At 41.4% G+C, this 25005-nt stretch overlaps 2 protein-coding genes across 2 annotated transcripts in view; both read left to right on the top strand.

Annotated features, from left to right (window-relative positions):
• The window catches only part of thap1 (THAP domain containing, apoptosis associated protein 1), a 107877-nt gene that overhangs the window by 77635 nt on the left and 5237 nt on the right, over positions 1-25005 (top strand). The gene's annotated exons all lie outside the window — the stretch shown is intronic.
• On the top strand, positions 133-23625 carry ptpa (protein phosphatase 2 phosphatase activator). The gene is made up of 10 exons (XM_070850531.1): positions 133-158; positions 1062-1171; positions 1704-1790; positions 3557-3682; positions 4031-4148; positions 4823-4922; positions 6244-6368; positions 7954-8054; positions 16308-16415; positions 22533-23625. The coding sequence occupies exons 1-10, from the start codon at positions 134-136 to the stop codon at positions 22605-22607; spliced, it is 975 nt and encodes a 324-aa protein (XP_070706632.1). The 5' UTR covers position 133; the 3' UTR covers positions 22608-23625.

Below are 25005 nucleotides of genomic sequence, written 5' to 3' on the forward strand. Positions count from 1 at the left end.
CTAGTAACAGAACAGAATAAAGGACACGCCACAGTCCCGGATGTCTTCTCCCTGTCGAGCAATGGGGGCAGTAACGAGCCGCGGCTGTTTTTAAACGTGCCTGAAACCCACGAAGAAGACAGTCAGCGTCGCCATGGCGGAAACACAGCAGCAGCCAGGTAAAGCTTAGCTGGATGCTTCTGCGCTGCTGTAGCAGGTCCTGTGTCGCTTTTCCTGTCTTGCGTGAAAGACTAGTAACGTTAGCAGGTGCAGCACACTGCCACATGGGACATTTAACGAATTAACCTGAGGTTTGTTCGTTAAATGAGCCAGAACGCAGATGCCCGCAGTTCTCAGGCAAAGCTTCCATGTAGTCAGAAGAAGCCAAGTTGCTATAACGGTAGTTTTACTTTCATTGATCACTGAAGTCGTACTCTGTATTTTTTCAAGGAGTCTTCAAACTCCTAAAAACCTCCGTCGCCTGCTTCACTGCTCGGGTTATGTTCGCTAGTCGTAGAGTGAATCTACTGGAGAGTTTGTTGTGTTTACTCGTGAATCTGTTCATAGTCAGAGGGTTGAACTGTTCCACGCTCACTCTTTACCGAAGCAAAGCAGCTACAAGACTTCACCGACTAAAAGCTGTAATCAGAGGGCTACCTCAGCAATGTAGTGTTTCACTTTAGCAGGTGGTCGAGTCACGAGAGACAGATATGAACATAAATTGTCAAAGTGGAAGTAACACAGACTGAAAGACGCTGGATTTCAGTCCCTATTTTGGGCCAAGCACCGAAAATACTGAATACTTCATGTCCCATAATGCAACTCAGTAGCATCTTTTCATGAGGCCACCGTTTCCTGGCAAACATACACGTTTGTTAGACTCAAGTTTACAATGTAGGTGTTTTCTGATAAATCTATTGTAAATAGTAGACAGTGCATGAAATTAACAGTATCACTTATGTGGAAAACCTGATGTTAGCTGCCAAAAGTATATTTGCTGTCTATATAAACTGGATTGAATCTGAATAGGGGTTTTGATATATGTGCAGATTAAGAAAAGTGACTTTACATACCTTATTTAGGGTCCACTTCTGAGGTTGACACACCTGAAGTCACAGTCAGTGACAACTTCATGATACCCAAGAAAGAAATCAGCATGGTACCTGACATGGGCAAGTGGAAGCGATCTCAAGTAGGTTGTAACATGTCATCTGTTTTTGTCTGACTTTCCATGTTGTGTAAAAAAAGTGCCAAACCACGCTAAAAGCATGGCTAGAAATGTGGGCCTTACTCAGCATCACACTGAGACTGGGACCAGCACACGTCTCTCAAATCAGCCTTTAATCCCCACCTGTCTCTTATTAAAGATGAATTTGTGTTGACTTAATCTCTTAACAGCAGTCATTGGCTCTGTTCACACCTCTAGTTTGATTGCTGTAGTTCTTTAGAGAGGGTTTCTCATGGTTTCTGGTTTGCAGAATTCTGTTGCTTAGATTGATTCCAAGCTAATTATGATGAAAACCTTAGGAAAATGATTGAAGCGATCTCATTCCTGAAGTGCATGTGTGAACAGGTTTGCCTTACATTTGCCTTACTGTGATCAGCATCAATTTAGAAAAAATCTGCCCACTGATATCATAATATTGATTTTAGCTCTTGTTACAGTGCGTCTGACTACACATCCTGATATATTCCAGTTTTCAACCTACATCTACCTCTTACAGGCGTATGCTGACTACATGGGCTTCATTCTGACACTGAATGAAGGTGTGAAGGGAAAGAAGCTCACATGTGAATATAAAGTGTCAGAGGTATGTTGTCTTTCTTATCAATGATTTATTAACACATGATTATTATTGTTGGGGATGAAATGATAGGATGGTGAAAACAATACTTACATGCCCATATTTTATTGAAAGAATAAGAGACGCAATGCTTCTTTTTTTTTAAGGGGCGCAGTTTCACAACTTGACATGGACAGTTTTACCTCATCATATGAGGTAATCAATTGTTACACAAGATTAAATTTCGAATACTCATCTGAGTGTTGAAGGGTCCTACGGACTTTACTGGTTGATTGTGCGTGAATTAAGCATGTTTGCATCAATAAGATGGACAGACATACAATGGCAGATTCTGAGCAGGTTTTGTAGTGAATTTTGACTATTTTTATTATTCTGAGTATAAAAAGATCAGCTAATGCAGATTTGAACTGTCTTTTGACTGCTTGTTTTCAGTGTTTCCTGCACCTAATTTTCCGCCCAAAATATATACATAATAGACACACAGCAAGGCCCTAACAAATCTAAACCAATCAACAATAACCTTCCACGGTTGGCTGTGTTGATCACTGAAAAATCTTATCTGTGCAATCCGTCTCTTCTCTGCTGCTGCTACATGGACTCTCATAGGCGACAAACAGAAACAAAGACAGACCACTTAGCATTTACCATAACAGAAATTGTTTTGGGCGATCCTCCCAGCTTGTGGTCCAGAGCCAGCACAAGGAACATGAAGGAGCAGGAAGAGTACAGGGTGTAGGGCAGTGGCATCACGACAATGAACAGGCCTGTGGGCTCTGAAGGGCCATCAAAGCCTCCCTCCAACACACTCTGGCAGGTTTCAAGACGGCACTGACACAGGGCCGGTGCAGATGATGGAACAACCAAAGGGGTTGGGCAGCTGACTGAGCTGGTGGAGAGAAGCCAAGGATCCACTTCCTTAGGAACGGGGAATCTGAAGTGTCCTTAAGAAAGACTATGAACACCAAATTGCTCCCAAAACACAACTTTAAGTGAGTGTGAATGAACAGTCATCTATCCAATTAGATTCCTTCTGAATGATCTCTGAATGGGTGAATGTGGATGTCACGCTAACACACTTTAAGTGGACTAGAAAGATGCTGTACAGTCTAATTACCATTCATGAACAGTGGTCCCCAGCTGATCAAGTGTGGCGAGCCTAGAGCCGGACACGATTAACTGTACAAACCCCTGAGAAAGTGGAATTAAGATCATGTGATGATCACATACAGATTCATTATTATTTTGACCACCACACAATTATTTCGGACCACTTGTGCATATGAAGGATGAAGTAATGTACAATATGTGTGTAAAAAATTATTGCTGACCTTGAAAATAGTAGTTTGACAAAAAATGTCAATGTTCATTGGAGCTTTGAACCACATTTCACAACGTTCATTGGATCGAGTTCGATGTTTGGGTGACAAAAGTCAGTGTTCTCCTTCACAACGCATTTATGAGCCAGGAAATAATTGTTTCTCATATTCCATCATTTTCATTTGACTGTGGGCAGAAACAGAAAATATGCCAATGAGAACTGACATCTGCTAATTGAAACCCAATGTAAATGATCACAGAGGTTAAGCCAGTTCAGGCTCAGATGAGTGATCCAGCCTGTGTGTCGGATCAAAATAGCCACCCCTGAGCTAACTATGCTGGTTCATTGTTTGTGTTGTTTCTCTTTATCCTGATTAATCCCATCATGTGATGCTGATTATGATAAATATCATTAACAGTGTTGCTACAGTCGCTGTTTTCTCGTTGTGTGACAGACAGTGGAGAAGTTACTAGACCTTTTGGGGACTCTGGACCGATGGATAAATGAGACCCCGCCTGTTGACCAGCCGTCACGCTTTGGTAATAAGGCCTACAGAACCTGGTACACCAAGCTAGACCAGGTTAGCGCATATACACACACACCTACATCCGAGAGCCAGACAGAGTAACATTCAACTGATTTTCCAATGTCTCATACCAATGCCAGTGTTGTAGATTTTCCGAGATGTAAAATCCTTAAACCTCTCCGTATGGTACTGATTAAGATTAAACTGATACATGCAGGAAGTGAAGCAGAATCAACATTAGCTTTGCGCATCATTTTCTCACAACACCACGTGAACTGAGCAGCACAGAAAACTGTAAATACTGTAGGTCAGTCACATCTAGCTGATTTCAGTTCACCCTAAATCAGACTGTAACCGCCACACATGCACTGTATGACTGTATGTGTGTATGTATGTGTGTAGGAAGCAGAGGCCTTGGTGTCAGCAGTGCTCCCCGCTGACAGGCGTGCTGCTGCTCAGGAGATAGCCGTCTATCTGAAAGAATCTGTGGGGAATGCCACCAGAATAGACTATGGTACAGGTAGGAGTGCTGTGTGTTTGTGTGTTTTTCACTTCAGTCCAATACTAAAATTATATACAAAGCACTCAGGAAGCTGCACTATCAGTAGTGCAGCAGAAGTTAAGGGACAGTATGAAATCAGAAGTGTACTGCAATGGTACACTGTATGGCTGGCCACAAGGAGGCGCAATGATGCAGTACATTATTGTATACAAAGTCGACTTGATTCAGAGCTTTACAAAGGCGGCAGGCATTCATTCCTATAAAAGTGAAGCTATAACAGATGAGACTAAATGAGATACATGACTGAGTGTTCATCTCAAAAGAGTTCATTTGGATTATAAAGGTTTTATTGCAATATATGTAAGCCAAATGTCAAAAGCTTTAGCAACGAACACACTTGGACAAAAGGCCAAATATCCTATTAAAATTACACTGAACACTATAGTTTATAATGAAGCACTGAGTAATGTCAGTAGTAGTGTTATGTACGTTAAGAGTAACATGACTGCACATAGCAGTAGCATGTTTTATAGTAACCGTTAAAAGCAGCTTGATTAATATTGTCAAGTTTTGTTCTTAATCTTACTGTCAAATCCAGACAGGTGCACAGGTGACAGGAGCACAAATGGACTGCACACGATCCTGTTAATGTTCGACAGATCGTCCAGTGTGATGTGTATTTATTTCCTCAGGTCATGAAGCTGCTTTTGCTGCGTTCCTCTGCTGTCTCTGTAAGGTCGGAGCTCTTCGGGTGGATGATCAGCTGGCTATTGTTTTTAAGGTTTTCAACAGGTGAGCTTTTACACGTGTGGATCTTTTAGACCCATCTATGGATTGTAAGCCACTTACAGTCCCCTCCAAAAGTATTGGAACGGCGAGGTCAATTCCTTTGTTTTTGTTGTATACTGAAGACATTTGGGTTTCAGATCAAAAGATGAAAATGAGACAAAAGTTCAGAATTCCAGCTTTTATTTCGTGGTATTTACATCTAGATGTGTTAAACAACTCAGGACAGAGCACCTTTTCTTTGAACCCACCCACTTTTCAAGTGAGCAAAAGTATTGGAACAGACATTATTAAATTAACTTAAAGTGAATAACATTTAATATTTGGGGGCATAACCCTTACTTGCAGTAACTGCATCTAGCCTGCGACCCATTGACTTCACCAGGCTGTTGCATTCTTCATTTGAATACTTTATTCATTTGAATATTTGAATACTACTTTCCAATACTTTTGGAGGGGACTGTATGTCCAGACTGAAATGTCTCAACTATTGAATGGATTGCCATGAGGTTTGTGCAGGCATTCATGATCCTCAGATGATGAACTAATTTTAATGTATTTAATAAATAAATCAAATGTATTATTATTAGATGAGCATTACAATCTCCCATAGCTGTTAGAGGGCTGTAGACTCCTAAGACTACTAATCTCCACTGTGTGTATGAGTTCATCTACCACTGTATAGTTTTCCACATCTGCCTTTACTGTTCACTGTAAGGGCATGACACAGTCTTTACCTTGTTCTAATACACAATCCTTTTTTAACCAGGTTTGTTGTGTACGTTCTGACTATTGCTCATGCTAATTTCCCACCACCATTGCAGAGATTCATGAACTGACATCCGTGTCCCAAATCCATCCTACATACTAATTCTAAGCACGTTGTGAGTATGTAGTGTGTTCACACTGGAAAAGAGACTAAATAAAGCATGCTGCAAACAGTCAGTATGCATAGTAAAGAAAATTACAACTTTGGTTTATAAGTGTGCTGCTAATGGGCACTATTTAGTCAGAAACCTACTACAGTTTCTATTGGAAAAAAGGACAGAAATTAGCCCCCCGGATTAGTTATTGTAGCTAACCGCATTTACATTGTGATGATATTGGTTCTATGTGGCTACTGTGGGCAGTGTTGCAGGCAGGACTGCTTTATGACATTTATTTACATTAATGTAAGACAATGCACTCGCTAAACATTTCCATCTAGTTATTTTATCCATCTAACATTAACATTGAGTTCCCAGATAATGTAAAATATAACAATATACATTATTAACACAGGATAAGACTGTGTAGATTTGTTCCACATCCCTGTTTGATTTTGCAGGTATCTCTCCGTGATGAGGAAGTTACAGAGGACCTACAGAATGGAGCCGGCTGGAAGTCAGGGCGTTTGGGGACTGGATGACTTCCAGTTTCTGCCCTTCATCTGGGGAAGCTCCCAGTTTATAGGTAAGAGCCTGGCTACAGTAGTTCAGTAACAACTAGAGAAAACAAGCATGATGGGGCTGTCTGCATCTCAGGGGGGTGCTGATGGGGTAATGCAGGTTGGCACATGGGATGATGTGATGGTACGCTGTCAGAATGGGAAACAGAAGTGTGAGTGTGCAATTAATACATGTAGGTGGAAACAAAGACAAAGAATTTCACATGTATGAAAGTGTGACAAGAGTTTAGAATGGTTTTAATAACTGCTGGTTGGTGTGAAGTCAGGAGTAACTCGGACTGAATGATTTATTGGGCCTCGCTCACATATATCCCAAAGTCTTTTCTGAAATGCGTTTGTAAGAAAGGTCCTAAGAAAAGACTACATCACATTCATGACGTGTTCCTAAACCACCTGTGTTCTTAGAATGATGAATCCCATTATCCTCATAAGTTGAAAGCTTGTGCCGTTAAAGGGCATGAGACTGCAGGGCCAGCATTTTAAGACTGTGGAGCACTGGACTCCAAACTTGAGAAAACCTTTATTACTTCTGAAGTGGACGTACAGGAGGTGAATAGCAAACAAGCTGACTGACTGATTAACAATTATTAATAATTGATCAATTTATTGCTGCAGTGCCATAGAGCGTATGGCACCTAATGCTGTGTGATGACCATGGGTGCTTAATAATTGGTATTTATGAAGGGACCTGGCACCTTAATGTCAAATCTGGGGCTGTCCACGGCTCAATCCGGTTGTCTGTCCCTTTGCCTGGCTGTTCAGGTGCATATGTGGCGCATCAAGATGGCTAAATCTCAGGAAAACCCTGTTGCTCGTTCACTGATCAGTTGATCAGGGAAAATCACTGCACACACATCTTACCAAATGATCTGGTTTAATTGTAACCTATACATGACTTACAGCTTATGGACTCCACAACAGTTCAAAATCCGCAAATGGATTTAATAGTAGTATAGTTTTTGAATTTATGCTAAAATCACTCATGTATCAGCATCACCGTGAAATCCTGTAGTTGGTCTGCTTTTCTTTCACACAAAAACAAAAACCGCACCACAGTTTGATCAGCAGTCTTTCTGTGAGGATCTCTGGTTACATTAGCACTTTACATGGAATTAACTGAAGCTAAAATAAGGCACTTGATCTTTACAGTTACAGACAATGTGACCTTTCCTAGCAGTTATTTTGAGTTATTCCAGTAAGAAAAGCACAAGTATTACTAATAGCATTAGCAATGTCTCTGTTGCGGCTTTCATGGACACTTGAACAGACAATGAGCCATCATGAACAGTACCGGGACCTTGAAACTGAAGCAGCTACATGGACTTCAGCCACTCTGCTTTTCCTGCTGTCGCGCGGCACAAAGACAAGTGGATGAGACGTTGAAGACAACTCTGCTACGCTGATTGAAAGTTATCGCTGTAGTGTTCATTCTGTGTAACAGTAAGTGGTTCAGATGTGAGAATCCACATGACATTGATAGACGAACTCCTCTCCATTGTGCTGGGAAATGAGGCTGAGCTCAGTTAATGGGAAGGTAAATGGTGACAGCTGGTGGTGAACATGTGCACTTACAGCTCATTCTTCCTTCAGATCACCCAACAGTGGAGCCTCGGCACTTCATTGATGAGAGGGTGGTGAACGACCATCACCAAGACTACATGTTTCTGGACTGCATCAAGTTCATAAATGAGGTAGGGGAATACAACACAATCCACACACACATTTCAGTTCTTTTTTATCATTCACTTTCATCAGGAACTCATGATTCTCGTGATCTCTGTAGTCTGCCCCATATATTCAGCATTCCCTCATATGTACGCATACTCACCTTAGAAATGATAGTTCCTGTGGTATACTGACTGACTGTCAGTTGTCTTTCTTAGAGATGAACCATATAGACTGTATAAACAGAGTGGACGTGGTTTCCACATCTGAAAAGTAAAGCCAATGCAGAACTGCATAATTTCTCATGGCCAGCAGGAGGCAACTCCACTGGTTTACTAGTCTGAAGTCCCTTTGTGTAGACTGCAACCTGTTAATCAGGATAGAGGTTTAGCAGTGTATGGCTTCAAAACAGTAGTCCACAAACCAACGGGTGACGTTGCAGTGTCTACGTCCACCGCAGTTCCCCTCAGCTCTGCAAAGGCTTTCTGTCTCTCAGTTCATTGTTTTGGCTTTACACTCCACAACTGTACCACTTTTTTGCTCTCCTCAGTCTCCTTTCCAGCAGCACTAGGCAGTTATTTTCAGCAACAAGGTCTGATAAACCCACTGTATGCAATCTGTCCACCAGCGGACAAAGTTAGCAACTAGCTGGAGAACATTGTGACAGTGAGTATTGTTCTCACTTTCATAAGGTGGCCACATATACCACTCTACAGGAATGAGAATGTTGCTCCGTGTCCGATGGGTGTGTATAAAGGGAAATGTTTGCTAACATGTCCAACACAACAATTTTATAAGGTGATGATATGTCATGATTTGGGTTTACGGCTTGTTATGTCAGCCCTAAATAATGATTGCAGGTTTAAGAAGAATTCTCACACCTCATGTTGTCGTTCGTCAAGATTTGATATAGATTTGAAAATATTAGATAGATACTGTTTGTTATGTTTTTGGTTCTTCCTCTAAGAGCCACCTCACCCTTCCCTCCACACTTGGAGAATGGGCTTTAGTTTGTGATGCTCACAGCTGTGAAAAATAACTTGCTAAATGCTACATTTGTAAGTTAATATTGTAAATTAGCCATAAACTGGGGGTAGTTTGGTTGGCAGCTATGGGCTCAGCAGGTTTTCTCACAGCTTCCCTGCTGTTTCACCATAGGGTTTTTATTCTTGTTTCCTGAGCCAAAGGGTGACTGTAAACTATCTGTCCATTCTGCAACACAACATGTGGAGGTACCCAAATATGGAAGCTGCCCCCTAATGGACATTATCCTCACTGTGTGGTTGAGTTCTTCTAATGTCTGTACCAATTTTTAACATTCATTTTTACTTACTATGACCTGTCACAGTTTACTTTTAGATTCCTTGCCTAAGGGGAGTCTTTAAATAATTACATATTAAGATATATTTGGTATGTATATACTGTACCAAGTGTACTTGTGTAGACATTGTTCTGATCTAGTTGGGGTTAAATTGGTGGACTACAGCTGAATGTGGTTTTGTCCAGGACAAGGAAGACGGGGGAAAGACAGATGGATTCTGTTGGTAAAATGCCAGAGCAGGAACTGTGCACTTTGTTTTTGGTTTTTGGAGGAAAAGGAGGGGAGGAAAGCAGAGGAGGGCGTTGGTAGAGCAGCTACATCCTTTTCCTCCTTCCCACTCAGAAGCACCACCTCCTTCCCTCTTTTTCCTCCTCCTGCTGCAGCTTGACCTCTCCCCCTCCTAACGGTCATGAAAGGATGCTGCTGTTGCGTCAAGAAGGGCCTTTATGTCGCCTTAGTCAGTTTGTATTTTTCATGACTTTTTCATTGTCTATATTCGGTGCGACTAATCTTTAATGCCGAAACAATTAGCCAGTCAAACAGCCAGTTAGTCGAGCTTCACTGGTCAACAGACTGGTGGTGGGCCATATAGACGATTCACAAACACCTTCGACTGCTGTGGATGCCATTACAGCTGATCACTGAGATGGCAATGCTCTCTCTGTGACATACAGAACTGTTGCATTGCACCAGTACCAAGTAGCCTACTGCTGTATTGCAGTCACTGCGGTCAGTTTTAAAGGAAATCATGATTTTTTTTTTATGCATATCAGAAATGTATCTTGGCTGAAAGGCTTCCAACTATGAAATGCTGGGATTAGAGCCTAGCCTATACTGCATTTTGAAAAAAAGCTAACACCAGTAGAGTTGAAAGCATGACCTTCTTTCATTAATTTGGCTCAGTGCCATCACATGATAACATTTACATGAGGTAGGCATGTTGGGAGGCCTCTCTGCATGCTCATCTTTCAGGAAATGTGTGTAAAAACACTCTGTTTAGATATTTGGCCCCCCGTGACATCAGGGGCCTGATGATCATGTGACTTCGTTTACGACTTCAGTAGTCTGACTATTCCTGAACACAGAAAACCTGAAAGTGCCTCACTGTCCACCATTTTTCAAAACTTGCAAGCTCTGGCAAAACTAAGATGTCGAAGATAAGTGTAGCATGCAAAATGTTCTGCTGTTGACTCCAAAAATCCCGTCTGGCGGACTCGGTTCGATTGGGCGGGGAATGCTGAAAAATGTCACACCTTCATTTAGTTTGGTTCACTTTCACACTGCACTTTTGAAAGTGGACCAAACTGCCTGGACAACGTCAAACAGTTACAACAGCTGCTCGTTTGGGGCGGTATTGCCCAAAACAAGCACTGACCAGGAAGAAAAGAAGAAGAGGAAGAAGAAAACCCGGCTCATCGATTGGCCAGGACCGAAAACGGAAATCCATCCCCTTCAGCCGGCTTTATTTATTTTGTCATTTTATTTATTACAATCTCTCAATAGAAACATGTACTTGCATTCTTCCTTACAGTACATAGGCAGCTTCATCAAAAAAATGTTTTAATTCATTCTCAAACCAGACTATTGAGGTGGTTTTATTTTTCCATTTACACGAGTGGATGTGATATTTGCCCCAAATTATAATGATATTGACCAAATCTGATAATTCTTTGGGGAGATTATGTTTGTATAAAAGAATCTGATGTTCATTATATGGTGTGATATTTTCTATTTTATTACCCCCTTCAGCCCCAAAACAAACTATGGAGCAACACCAAATTTATGCAGTCTTGGGATTTTTGTTTTTACTTTGGTGTTCAAACCTAATTGGTTTCTCGCAAAGAAGCTGCCCAGTATGAGCAGCAGGCGAGGCAGCGAGCTATCCAGCATGTTGCAGCGAGAGACTACGACGTGCTGCTGTGGTTACACAGATGCCAAGCGAGGTATTGCAAGGATTTAAAAGTTTTCAGATCGCATATATGTCCGTAATTTCCTCACTACTCCACGTCTGCCCACGAGACATTCTCCAACTTTTTCTTTGTTTACCTGCTTCTTCGGATTTGCGCTGGATTCGTGCTGGAGTCGCTCTAAGTCACTCTTTGGTTCACTTCCTCTCTTTGGGTCACTTCCTCTCTTTGGTTCGTTGGATGGTCCGTTTGCATTTCCCACTGTAAGCGAACCGCACCAGGGTTCCCTTGCAAGCGAACCAAGACTCACGTTTTCAGGCGGACCAGAGTTCGCTTGTTCGGTCAGCACCAGACTTCGGATGAGCTTTCACACCTGCCCAAACGAAGCGGGCTATCCGAGGAAACGAACTCTGGTCCGTTTAAAGCGGACCAAACAGCTCTGGTGTGAACGCAACCAAACACTGCCTCTAATTATGGCGTGTTTCCACTAGTACCTACTCAGCTCTACTCGGCTCGACTCGACAGAGTCCATTACAGAAGCGTACCACTTCAAAGTGGGCGGGGTTGTCATAGCAAGGCGGGCCGAAACTCCGGTGGCATAATTTGTATACGGCACAAACAAACACAACTAAGGACACGGAGCGTTTGGTTTGCGTGTATCCGTTTACCTCGTTCACAGAAATAATAAAAACGCCCGGTCTCTGTTTCCAGGGTTTTAAAAACGGCGGGTTTGATTCTTGTGAACGAGTCGCTCTCACGACTCAAGTGACGCCGCTCCCTGGCCAATCAGTGGCCTGCAGTATGTTGACGTCACATTCACAGCTCGACTCAGCTCGCTTGGAACCCCGGCCGAGGAGGTACTAAAATAGTACCTGGTACCAGGTAGTAGGGCTGGTGGAAACGCAACCAAACCGTGCCGAGCCGAGTAGGTGCTAGTGGAAACGTGGCATTAGTTAGTCACAATGTAGTCCCGACCTAAAGCACGCCCTGCTTTATCGTCTGTTTTACTCTAAATGGGACCATAATGTACTAGATGAACATCATGCTGTATTGAAGAAGACTTCAAACTAGAGACCGAGACCATTAGTTAGGAACATGTTTACTGACGTAATACCTTTAGCGGGAAGTGGGGTAATTTTCTCATCAACTTCAACTTCCATTCACTCAGACTTCTTTTCACAAAGTCCCCCCCCTGCTGGTCATTGGCTTCACTTTTTATACAGTCTATGGTAGCTCCCCTTTGGAAACAGTGGCAGAGCTTAGGCGGGAGTTGGTGGGTGGTGCCTGCTCAGGCTTATGGGAGCTGGCCAGTCAGGGTAGACTGGGCTTTTCCGAAGGGGGGCCTTAAAGAGGCAGGAGCTAAATCAGAGCATTTAGAAAGACGGTGAAGCCCTCTTTCTAAAGTAGTATAAAGGGGAAACATCATGTGTTTTTTTGAACATTACAGCGTGTAAAAGTATTCTAATAAGACCCCCAAATACAAACATGAACCTGGAAATTAGTATAATGTCTTATTTAAGTCTCTTTTCACTTTGGAAGTAGTGTTACGGTCAACATTGCCATTATTAGCATGCTGCTAGGTATTTAGGGAATGTAGTTGAGTGATGATGAGTTTGGAATTGTTTGAGGGTTAATATTCAGTCTGATTCAAGCAATTGATCTATAGTCTATGAACATCAAGTCAAAGTTATATGTTTCAGTTCAACTTTATACAGCCTGTTAATTAAAGTGTATTTTAATATGTTAGTGTTAAGGTGACTAATTCCCATCAAAATGTTAAATGCCATGTTTTCTTGTTCCATTGGTTCATTGGTCATTTTCTTCTTTTTCTGTGGTTTTAATCTTGAACCTTTCTGTCCTTTCTGGAGTTATTGGGAGCAAGTTCTCCCAGCGCTTGCATGGGTTTTTATTATTTCTGTGAACGAGGTAAACAGCAACACGCAAACACACTCCATGTCCTCAGTTGTGTTTGTGTTTGTGTCGCATACAAATGACGCCACTGGAGTTTCGGGCCGCCTTGTAAATGGTCTGTATTTGTACAGCTCTTTTCTAGTCATTTCAACTACTTAAAGCGCTTTTCCATCACATCCTCTTTCACACATTCACACATCATTCATTCAGCAGAAATCTAAGTTGGAGGAGACTGTTCTTTCACACACATTCACACATTGAAGCTGCTTCAGGAGCAGGTTGGAGTTCAGTGTCTTGGACACTGGACACTTCCAAGGACAATTCGACATGCTGGATCATAGGAGCCAGGGATCAAACCATCAGCCCTCTGATTGAGGACGACCTACTCTACCTCTGAGACACAGCCGCCCCCGTACACCACTACTGACCCAAAAGCACAAGACAAGTTGGCTCCAATATGCAAAAACCATATAAATGAGCCACAGAAGTTTTGGGATTCTGTTCTGTGGAGCAGAGAAACAAAACTGGTACTTTTCAGGTCTGTGGATCAGCATAACAAAAATAATCAGGGCCTCTCTAGTGTTCTGTTTCCTCCCCCTTGACATTTTGTTCACCATTGTATATAATTTTGTTCATTCAATGAATGTTATAATTGAGGGGGGACAGTAGAGCTCTCTTAATAACAAGGCAGCTAATGGTGAATTAGCAAACTCAGAGGCTTGATAGCTCCATATCTGAGCTAAACATAAAAAATGTATCTCCCCCTAACACCTCCCTAACACCTGATATAGACAATGTTCAGCAGTCACGTCTTTGTCAGGTCAATAATTATATTATTGGCTTACTGTTTTATTTGCAATAAGCACATAAATGACTGTGAACAAGAAAAACCCCATTTGAAAATAGTCCATTAGATTCAAAGTAGTCTAAACTAATTGTTGTTGCCTGGAGACAGACAATACCAACAATACGGTTTCTTATTGGCTAGTAGGTGTCCGGTGAAATAATGGGACATCATAAATGTGCTTCCATTCATCAATGTAATCTCCATTCTGGCTCGAAATCCAAGTTTTATTTACCTGCAAGTGACCATAGCAACAGTAGTACACCAGTTAACTCTCAATGGTCAAATCAGCGTAACATGCTATGTATTCATAGCTTCCCTTATTAAGTTGTCCTTTCATGGATCTTTGACTCCTTAACAGTTTTGCATGCCTGTTTTTCCTCTTTTGTTTACTGTTGCTCAGACGGGTCTGTAAGCATGCAACACCCCATATGTGAGCCCAACTATTCACACACATGTGGATACTTAAATCTCATGTTCTTTTTTTAATCCACACACAAGGCTCTAGTGTGTGTGTGTGCGTGCCTCGTCCTAAACATGAGTCACTTCCTTCCTCACATGCTGCTGTGAATCACTCCTTCCTCCAGGGAATACGGGCTGTCTCCACCCCCTTTCCTCCCTCTTCCTCGCCCTTCCCCCACGTGTTCTCATGCAAGGCCCTGGAAAGTGTCTAGAGCCGTGTGAGGAGGGCTGGAAGGGGGATGGAAAAAGGAGGGGGTTGTTAGATTGATGTCCCAGGGTCGGGTTTGGGTTCGTATGCCTCGTGGGAGAAAATGGTGGGAAAACGGTCTATAGTCTTGGCTTCATTCATACATTTATGAATTCATACATTTCCTTTTGTCAGTCTTGTCAGTTTTGTCAGTCAGTGACAGTGTACCTATTGTTCTTCTGTGCATCCTTACTTTTTGTTGTCTGTCTGTAAGCTAACACACTCATTTTCAGAATTTATTATAGATGATTGAAACCCTAATCAGCCTTTTGTTATGCATGTTCTTTTCCCCTGCATTGATTATCCTGCTGAAAGCAGAGTAATAGAATTAGTAGCTTTTCCGCATGTTTCCATTGGTGACTATGGTAAATAGTCTGTTTCTTTCATCATCATTTTATGAATATCATCATCATCTGGTCAACAAACCTTAAACAGAGACAGTAAAAAATAAGTGTTTCTTCACAGCAAACCAAATTCTATGTGCTTTTAGGATCATTTCCACAGTTCATAGTTGCATTTCCAAACATCATCAGTAGAGGCACTATTGGGTGATGGAGGGCGTAGTTGCAGTCATTGATTAGCCAGCCAGCAACATCGATAAACTCCACAGGGACAGAACTCCCTGCCGTGAAAAGATTTTCTTTCTTTATTAGATCAAGTGGTATGAGCTTTATGATGCCTGAGTGTGTGTATATTGACAACAAAGGTTATTCTATGTGAAACTTGTAATAACTGAGCGTTTTACCAACAAAGCATCATCATCCATTCATTTGATATGGCAAGCGTGGTAGGCTTTAGTTCTTCACACATCCGGCAGGCAAAGAGAAACATTATGGATTTAGAGTTGTTTCTCCAGCCACCCGATGAATGAGAGTCCAGTATTCAAACTCTTTAGCTCTCCACCAAAACATCAGACTCTTTAGGTACTAAATGTTCCACAATGTTTACCAGCTAGTCTGCAACTGCGTGTGTTGATAGATGCTGAGCAGGTAGAGCTTTTTCTTGGAAAACACCTGCCTGCTGTGGCTGAAAATGATGAAAGGGGTTACAGTGAATTGAAACCAAGTTGTGGTCCAGAAAACCAACACAATGAACTGAAGGATGCTATAAAGCTCTGTTGAGTTGAACTGCAGAGTTAGGTGATCATTCTTCCAATGGCATGTGATCCATTAATATAAAAATGTTGATTATAGTATTGTAAAGATGGATATAAAATGTTTGTCAGTTGTTTGATTTTGAACAGAAGCTCCAGTCAGCTTGAATTTGGTTATTTCTAACCATTATAACCATTCTACCAGTAAAACTTAATCACTGTTCATGAATAAGCTCACTATTTTATAGCTTTGGAACTGATTCAATTCAGGATGACCAAAGCGTCATTGCTAAAGAAATTCAAAAGTTTTCACACTTTGTCAGCTTATATAAACACACTGGATTTGCTTCATTGCAATAATTAACATACTACATTTCCTTGTCAAACATCATAAACAAGGTGTGAAATCCAGTTCCAGTAGTAGTTTGACTTGGTCATTAAGTTCACTGTGTGGATGAGTTGTCCCTCTTTTTGTCCCTCTTTCTGTTGCATAGATGAAGACAGGTCCGTTTGCTGAACACTCCAACCAGCTGTGGAACATCAGCGCTGTTCCTTCCTGGTCCAAAGTCAACCAGGGCCTGATCAGAATGTACAAGGCAGAGGTACGCTGGGTCCATTCTCTTTCTTGTCACTAATCAGTTCAGTCCTCCAGTGAATTTTACTCTGATAAACAGATTGGTGGAGGGAGACTTAATGCAGTTTTTACATCAGAAATGTAGTTTATTGCTTGAATACTAGGCTGAACTAAATGAAAACTAAACGAAAAATTCAAACTTGCATTGAAAAGTTTAACATCTGAAGTGCAAAAATACAAAATCTATAGAAGAAATCTGTGTGACCAGTCCTTTCATTCAAGGGAATGTGTTTGTACCCTCCTGTCCTTACATGGTACGGTGTATTTCTTACTAAAGAGAATCAGCAGTATGTTCATCTTTGATGGATGCTTCAGCACAGCAGTGTTATATACAAAAGAATGGTGTGACACAGATATAGATTTATCCAGTTCACTGTGTTCCTTCTAAGTCAGCACTGTGGACATGGTTTTCAAAATGGTGTGAAATTTTTGCCAAAGTTAACCGAAGTTTAAATCACTGGGTGAGTTTTCCATCACCTGCACAAACAAAGCCACTGCTCATAGTACAAGTAAACTGAATTGTGTCTAAAATGTCATTAGAGATTGTGTAATAATACTTTTCCATGATTTCTTTTCAGCAAATGTTTGAAAACAAGTCTACAGCCATGCTAGTGGCACTGTTAGCGTCCACTAAGCTGTGCTGTGAGTTAAATGTTAACGCCTGCATGCTAACATGCTCACATTGACAGTGCTAACATGGCGATGTGTAGAAGATGTATCATTTTCCCCATGCTCATAGTCTCAGTTTAGAATGTTAGCATGGTAACATTTGCTAATTAGCGCTACACACAAAGTACAGCTGGACGTGACATCATTATTTTTTCAAGAATGCAGTCATATGCCAAAAATCTCACCCAATGGTGGCGCTAGATAAAAAGTCTGTCAATCAACAAAATGATTAAGATTTATCCTCTTAGAGTTGGAATTGTGAATTTCCCTCCAAAACCTTTTTGTAAGCCATGCTAACAGTGAGGCTCTAGACCACGGCTTCGACTGGAATGTCTCAACAATCATTCATGACTTAGTCATCCCTTGACTCCTCTGGGGTTGTAATCTTTTGTCTACTTTTGGACTGATTATCATGAAATTAGCTACAAACAAACAGCTTTGCTAATGAGTTAGTCTTGCTTACGCCTTAGAAATGTCTGAAGTAAAGATTAACATCATATTTTGCGATGTTGCAGCTTTTGCAGTGATTAGACTTGACTTCTTTTGTTTATTCATATTTCTTTCAGTTGTAACTGTATTATTTTGTATACAAATGGTATAGCTACGTGTAATACTTCCCATGAAGGCTTTGAAATGCACATATCCAAAATACAAGCCCAGTTAGAAACTTTGCTAAGCAGGACCTGGTCAGACTAGGAACAGAGATGTAGCTGTGTAAACTGGATTTCTCGTAATCCTTCCCCCCAATTACCGAAACTGTGTTTTTTGTGTTTACATGACATTTAAGAAAGCAGGTTACTGCTTAAAGCCAACTGTGACCAGGTTCGTTATGGGTAAAACAGGCCGGTTCTTTAGGTAGTAGAGGAGAGAGGCAGGAAAGGGTTAAGAGAGGAATGGAGAGAATGGAATTGTGTGTGTGTCTGACTGTGTGTGTGTGTGTGTGTGTGTGTGTGTGTGTGTGTGTGTGTGTGTGTCTCTGACTGTGTGTGTGTGTGTGTGTGTGTGTGTGTGTGTGTGTGTGTGTGTGTGTGTGTGTGTGTGTGTGTCTTTGACTGTGTGTGTGTGTGTGTGTGTCTCTGACTGTGTGTGTGTGTGTCTCTGACTGTGTGTGTGTGTGTGTCTGTGTGGGCGGTTGGGGGTGGGGTTGGAGGGGGATGTCTAAACCCGTTCTCCCCGCCTGCATGCCCACATCCTGTGTTTTCCAGAGCAGCCTGCGAGTCTTCCCAAAGAGCTGAGGGGCCAAGCTGTCTGCCTCTCCCTCCCCCTCCTCTTCTGCCGTTCCCTTCATTAAATCCTCCCCTCCCTCTGTCCCAACCTTCCTCCAAGCCTGGAGCAACCATCAGCAGACTTACATTCCTCTCTCCCTTTTTGTGGCCCCACACAGGGTTTCGGGCATAGAGTTGTACTAACCTAGAAAGAGCCGAATCCTCCGTTTTCTGTGAGAGTGGAGGCAGTTCTGAGGCCTTGATGCCTGTTTGGCACATGTCAGAGTTGGCCTTTTAGCTTGACTTGACTTGTCTTGTCTTTTTCTGAAAAGAAGATCAGCCGCCAAGCTCTCACCTTTACATTTTAAAGGGCCCTTCTAGCAGATTAAGCATGATTTAGCTTTTTTACTGCCAGTTATGTTAAGTCTTTTTCCTTCTTACTTCAGGCAGCTGTTGGGTTCAGTTCATTTGAATACATTAAATAATAAAAAATCAAGTTGCTCAAACTCGAAACTTGCTTGAGATGGATAATTCATCAGTGAAAATTGTGTTAAATAGTCAAAGACAAGCTAGTTGTAAGTCTCATCAAGTTAATTTTATGTATTAGAGGGAAGTTCAAGACAACCCATTCAAACACATTTATCAGATATCAGAAGGCTGGTGTTATTCTGTATTTTCTCATCGTTAAATCTCAAGAGTCTGTGTCTCAATACTTATGATTTTCCTACGTGTCTGTGGCACATTGGTTCCTGCTGCAGAGGTAAATCTATAAAACTTGTGTTGCTAAAAAGGGCTCATTATTACATTAGTTTCACAGCTGGCCACTATTTTATCAAATGTTACTCAAATAGGAAGTGCATTCGTTGGGGACTATTTCCAGTTGCGTATTAATCTGCCTTTGGTGCTCTAGTAGTATGAGTATTTGGTGCAGCAGGACGATGTATGTGAGTCCAAATAAACTACAGCGTGTCTTAATAGTGACGAAGGAACATTTCAACAGTGCAACAGTGGGGCTTGCTTTTAATAGTTTTTGAGCTCTATGGCACAAAGGGATAACAGAACTTGATTGTAGGATACATTCATTGTTGGTTTGAGCCTGCAAGTGAGATTTATTGATAATAAGAAAAATATAGGAGGACAGGAGCAGACGTATCCCTTAAACACTATGGTATGCCCTAGTAGATGGTCAGCAGTACATGTGTAGGCAGCATGGACTAAAACATATAAAACACTGGTGAAGCCGTTTACGCTCTGTGGGACACAAATAAATATACAAATTTGGATAAAGTTAGGAGAAATATCGTTGATGGGTTTACTTTTTCAGCAATATTATTTAAACTCTATGTTTATATGCATTTTGATTTTATCTGTGTTCAATGACCCTTTTGAAGATTTTACAAATTTTCAAAGTTCTGAGGCATATTTTTCCACCCCAGTTCTGCCCAGATGATCATGACTGATGTCACTGCAAAGACAGACTGAGCGCAAGAGTTCAGTTCCACTATGTTCCCCCAGCACAGCCTCCCAACCCCCACAGCAGACACGCAAAACGCCCACCCTGCTCTAAAACTGGGTCCATGTCCGTATGCACAAAGGGCCTCCTCTGGGCTGGTCCACAGCCATTTTGAACACGCTCAAAGTGAAAGGCCAGTGGGAAGAGTTAACAGCAACACTTTAGGTGAAGGTTAACTCTCTGGGTTTGTGCTCAGTGTCTGAGTGTTTTAACGACAAGGACGTGTCACCAAACCTCAAACAAAGATGAATGAAAAGCTATTTCTATTTGATCCACTTAATAAATTGTGATTGTGGGTAAATAGGGTAACTGAAATAATGATATGAAAATGCATTAGAGTGGTGTGTGAAAAAGTCAGTTTATTACAAGTCAGATCATCACAAGATCAGTTTAGTTTTTATTTTTGACCATTATTTCTTTCTGACTGAAGGGGATGATGTCCATAGCAGCAAAATTAAGCAAAATTAATTAAGACCAAACGTGACCCCCAAGGGCAATTTCTAGTTCTATGCTGCTATTTCAAGGGGTATTGACACTTTGGAGCCGTCATGGCTAATGTGGGCCTTCTCAAAAATGTAACTATATCAGCACATCTGAGAACTTTGTGGCCCTCCGCTTACTGGGGGAATTACAAACTTTAATGTAAAATAGTGTAAGACACCATAGCCCCTTTTCCACCACAGGAACTGTTATTACCAGGAATTTATTTACCTGGTAAAAGAATTCCTGGTAATCTGTGTGGTTTGTGTTTCCACCGCACCTCAAAGTTCAGGAACATTTATTCAAATCAGGCTGATGACGTATGGGGGGGGTGCCAGAATATGCCGGTCTGTGGCCCAGTATGGTGTCGAGCTGGTTGTGGTCCTTCAGCTTCTTATAATCTTGCTTACGTTTCTTCAACTTTTCACGAATCTGTTTCGGCATGTGTCCTACATTTAGCTCCGCCAGCTTGACGGCTATTCTTCCATAGCCTCAGTCGTTTCGACCATGTCCCTCCACTTCTCGTAGCGTCTGTTCTTTTGCTCCATTTTCCAAATGATCAAAACGCAAACGAAGTGAAGCTTGTAGAAATGAAATGAACCAGTTTGCAGCCACACTGGCTTAAACATGGAAGTGCAGAATGCTGCAAGTGTGTTCCACCAATCAGCGTTTCTTCAGCACACAGCCCCGCCCCTCAAGAATTCTGGGTAATCTGAAAAGTTCCTCCTCGCTACTAGGAACCTTTTCAGGGAAAGTTTGGGGTTGAGGGAAAGTTTTTTTCCCTGGGTAATTTTGGTGGAAACGGTTTTTCAAAATCCCGGGTAAATGAGAAAAGTTCCTGCGGTGGAAAAGGGGCTCATGACAACTTATTTAGGTCCACTCTGCCTGACCTAAAACACACAAGGTACATCGAAAAGATTAATTTGATTAATCTTCAGTCATGGTCCTCTATTCTCCAGCATCAAGCTGGTGCAATAAGGTGGGTCGGTAACCCCCACTCGGTGGCCAGAGCTGTCCTATGTGGACACCCATGTATACCTTAGTGAGTCTTCAGGTTAGCAGATTGCCAGTGAAATATTTTACTTGTCAGTCCAGCTCTACAAATAGTATGTTAGCAGCAATAGCACTGTTGCCAGACAATTGACCTAGCTAACGTTATGTTATAGCTTATAAATTAAGGTTAGCCTGAGCCTCAATCAGTGACTGTTAGTTGCCTAGAAAGAACCCAGCCATTACTACATGTTCATGAAGCTATGAGTTAATTATACAGCTGTTAGCTCACTGCCGCTGTCCTGCTCTGCAGTATGTGCCGGCTGTTAGTATTCATGAGAGTAAAATTGGTTTGGCTTTGCACCCCTAAAATAAGTTAAGCTGATATAGGGTTAAAACACAGGTGACTGGTTTCACACACTGGCAGATAAGTGGCACAGCAGCCTGTGATTTGGGATTTAATCCTGGTGCGACCATCTGCACCGCATCTCTTCGGCAGTGAGTTATTAATTTAAACCAGTTTAAAGTGCTTTTCCTGTTGTGTTCTACATGAGACAAGGGATTGTTTGCCCCCAAAAAGGGAGGTGTTGATGAGAGCCACTCTGGGTGACGTGTTGTTGACATGATGTGTGGCGACGATGGAGACACCTGTGACTGGTCAGCTTGAGCAGCTTGTGTTTGCTCCTAGAAGTTGGTGGTGGTGGTAGAGAGAGTTGGTAGTGAAGACGGCAATAAGGAAGTTGAAAGCCTCGGGTTTAGTAACACACACGTGCTCATCGCAGTGTCACAGTGAGTGACAAGCTATAGTTTAGTAAAAGCTATTAGTTTTACTAATATGAACATTTGGATGTGAAAAACTCCAGTACCGATATCTCTGGAGTAATGAAACGATAGCAGCTGATTCATTTTCCAGTCTACTGAGACAAACTTGTAACTCAAGCTCACATACCATACATCCATCTAATATCCATCTAATCTTACAGTTGTGCCATCAGCAGGCAAAAACTGACACAATATAAATCAAGCCTACGCTGTACATACATCAATCAATCAGTCAATCTTTATTAATATAGCACAGATTCAACAAACTATCTCAAGACACTTTTCACACAGAGCAGGTCTAGACCAGACTTAAGTATAAACCGCATTACTGTTCCGTTGTGACACTGTTTAAGGGCTTGTTTAAATGCTTGCTTGTGTTTTCTCCTTTTTCTCCTCCCTCCTCCAGTGTTTGGAGAAATTCCCGGTGATCCAGCATTTCAAATTCGGCAGCCTGTTGTCCATCCAGCCAACAAAGCCTTGACGTTGATGCCACGCACACGATGGAAAGACCAAAATCCCAACAGTTGGAACCAACCGTTTCCCTTCCTCTGGCATCCCCTCTGGCAACAATAGCAAAAAGCAACCACATGTAGTTTGACACACGCATCCCCACATGTGCACGCATGTGGTCATGAAAGCTTGTATCCATAACTTAAATGCAGAGCAAGTTGTGGGTGACCTCTGATTTTGGAGCATCTTTATATTTTTGTCATTTAATTTATATGGATGGATAGAGTTGAAACCCGGCTCTTTTTTGAGGGATGAAGGGAGTTGTTTTTTTTTTTTTAGAAGTGTGCTCATTGATGCTCAGCGCTTGAATTTACCTCAGAGTTTGGATCTTCGTGAGCAGTAGGCTCATTGATGAGTGAGGTGACACGAATAAGATATCTTCAAAATCTTTTGTTGCAGTTTCTTCTTTATTAGGTATTTACTTGGTTTTGCTGTTCAGACCAAATGTTTTGTTGCAAATATACCAATATTTTAATTGCCCACTTCATGCCAACATGCGAGTACCATTCATAATTTGCTAAAAGAATTACTGTGTTTGAGTGTTTTCCCCCAAAACAAATGTCTTGACATTTCAATGTCTTATTCAGAGGGAAAAAGTAAATCTTCAAAGCTTCCGTAACATCCAAAATACAAGGTGCAGAATTTCCTTCCGTAATTTTGTAGAAAGTCAATTTAAACTGATGTGATTTTTTTTTTAGCTATTCAGTCATGGAAACATCGTAAATTGATAAACCACACCTGGATAAACTCTAGTGGTTGCTCTGTGCAGTTTTCTCCTCTGAATTCCCAACCCAGGTGAAATATTGTAGGGTTTTTGTTTGACCCCAGATTTGACTCTAGTTTTAAATATGTGTGACATTCTGCATATGGTTCATTAGGCACGTTTAAAGATCTTGGCATGTGTTTTTAATTTGATAAAAGAATCTATTTTTCTGTTATTACATTGCACCTGTTAAACCCGATTTAATAAATTTCTCCCTTTTCTCATCTTTTATCTCGCGGCCCCACGGTGCACTTAAATTGTGTTCTTAGTTTCCATGTTGCATTAAAGCCACTACATGTACAGTTTTGAATAGACGACAATACGAGAAATTGTTTCCTTTTCGTCCTCATTCATTTTTGTTTGAATCCTGATTAATCTTTTAAAACGGACACAAAATCCTGCATGCAAAAAGATTTTCGTATTCTTATCCTAAAACACTTTCTTTTTGGGCATTCCATGTGGGATTCAGCTCTTTTAAGCACACAAACTTCCTTTAAATCACTCAATTTCTTCATGTCCCCCTTTCATGAGGATGTGCACATCATGAGATTTCATCATTAGCATAATCAATTCTCCAAAAGATGCCTTGTAAGGCTGTATGTTTGTGTTTGTATGTCTGTGGAAAGTTTCATTCAAACTATACAAACAGCTTTCACACTGCAGAGCATCACGTCCTGTTCTAGAAATCAGCAGGCCAACAACACATGTAGTTGTGTCACAGGCGGCACCCAAAACAATTAGAAAATATTGATAATACAGTTGTCAACAACAAACCATGAGGCCAGAGGTGTACTTGAGTATAGAGGGAATGAGTTGGTATGAAATGAGATGCTAAAAATCATGTGATAGCACTACAGTAGATGAGAGAATACTGAGGCCCACAGGAGGTGATGTTAGTGTCTGGTCCTATAACGAAGGCTGATGCTCTAAGGCCCTGAGACAGCTGTCGCTGTGAGACTCTTCCCAGGAAATACTGGAATGTAGAAGTTGCTCAGCTGAAACATGTCAGTAAAAATCTAAATGAACTCTAAATGCCGCCATGATGATGATGATCTGATTAACAGACTATTCATTTCACATTGAGCTTGTTTTCATTATATGTTCCAATTTCAGTTAGATTTGGGGTCATATTTAAACTCTAAGTCCTTCAGATGAATGCATAATGATTTCACACTGTCTGGTCATGACTTGTAAGTCTGGGCTCCTCCAAAATTTGGTTCAAAATTGAAACTACAAGAAAATTGGTAAATGCCACAAATTCTTTTAAACTGTGGGTTGTTCGACCTCTCCGTGCCACTTGGAAAATCCATTTGTACGTGTGGTTCTTGCATGATGCCCATTGTTTTTATTGGAAATAGACTTCAAGTCGTTTGTGACCCAGAGATGAACCCAGCAGTGAGGCAAATGGATTCTGAAATGAGGGAGAAAGTGTTGAATATTGCATGAGTCAGGATACATACAGTACCCCTCCATATAACAGATGTAGTTACCAAGACGAGGGGAACTCCGATTCATGCCAAATTAACAATTCCAAAACAAAGTGCAACAGTCTTTTTTTATACATAATATGAGTCCTCATAAGGATGGGAGTGGAATTTCCCTTAAA

This window comes from Pempheris klunzingeri, chromosome 19, assembly GCF_042242105.1.
Source record: "Pempheris klunzingeri isolate RE-2024b chromosome 19, fPemKlu1.hap1, whole genome shotgun sequence".
Classification (NCBI taxonomy): Eukaryota; Metazoa; Chordata; class Actinopteri; order Acropomatiformes; family Pempheridae; genus Pempheris; species Pempheris klunzingeri.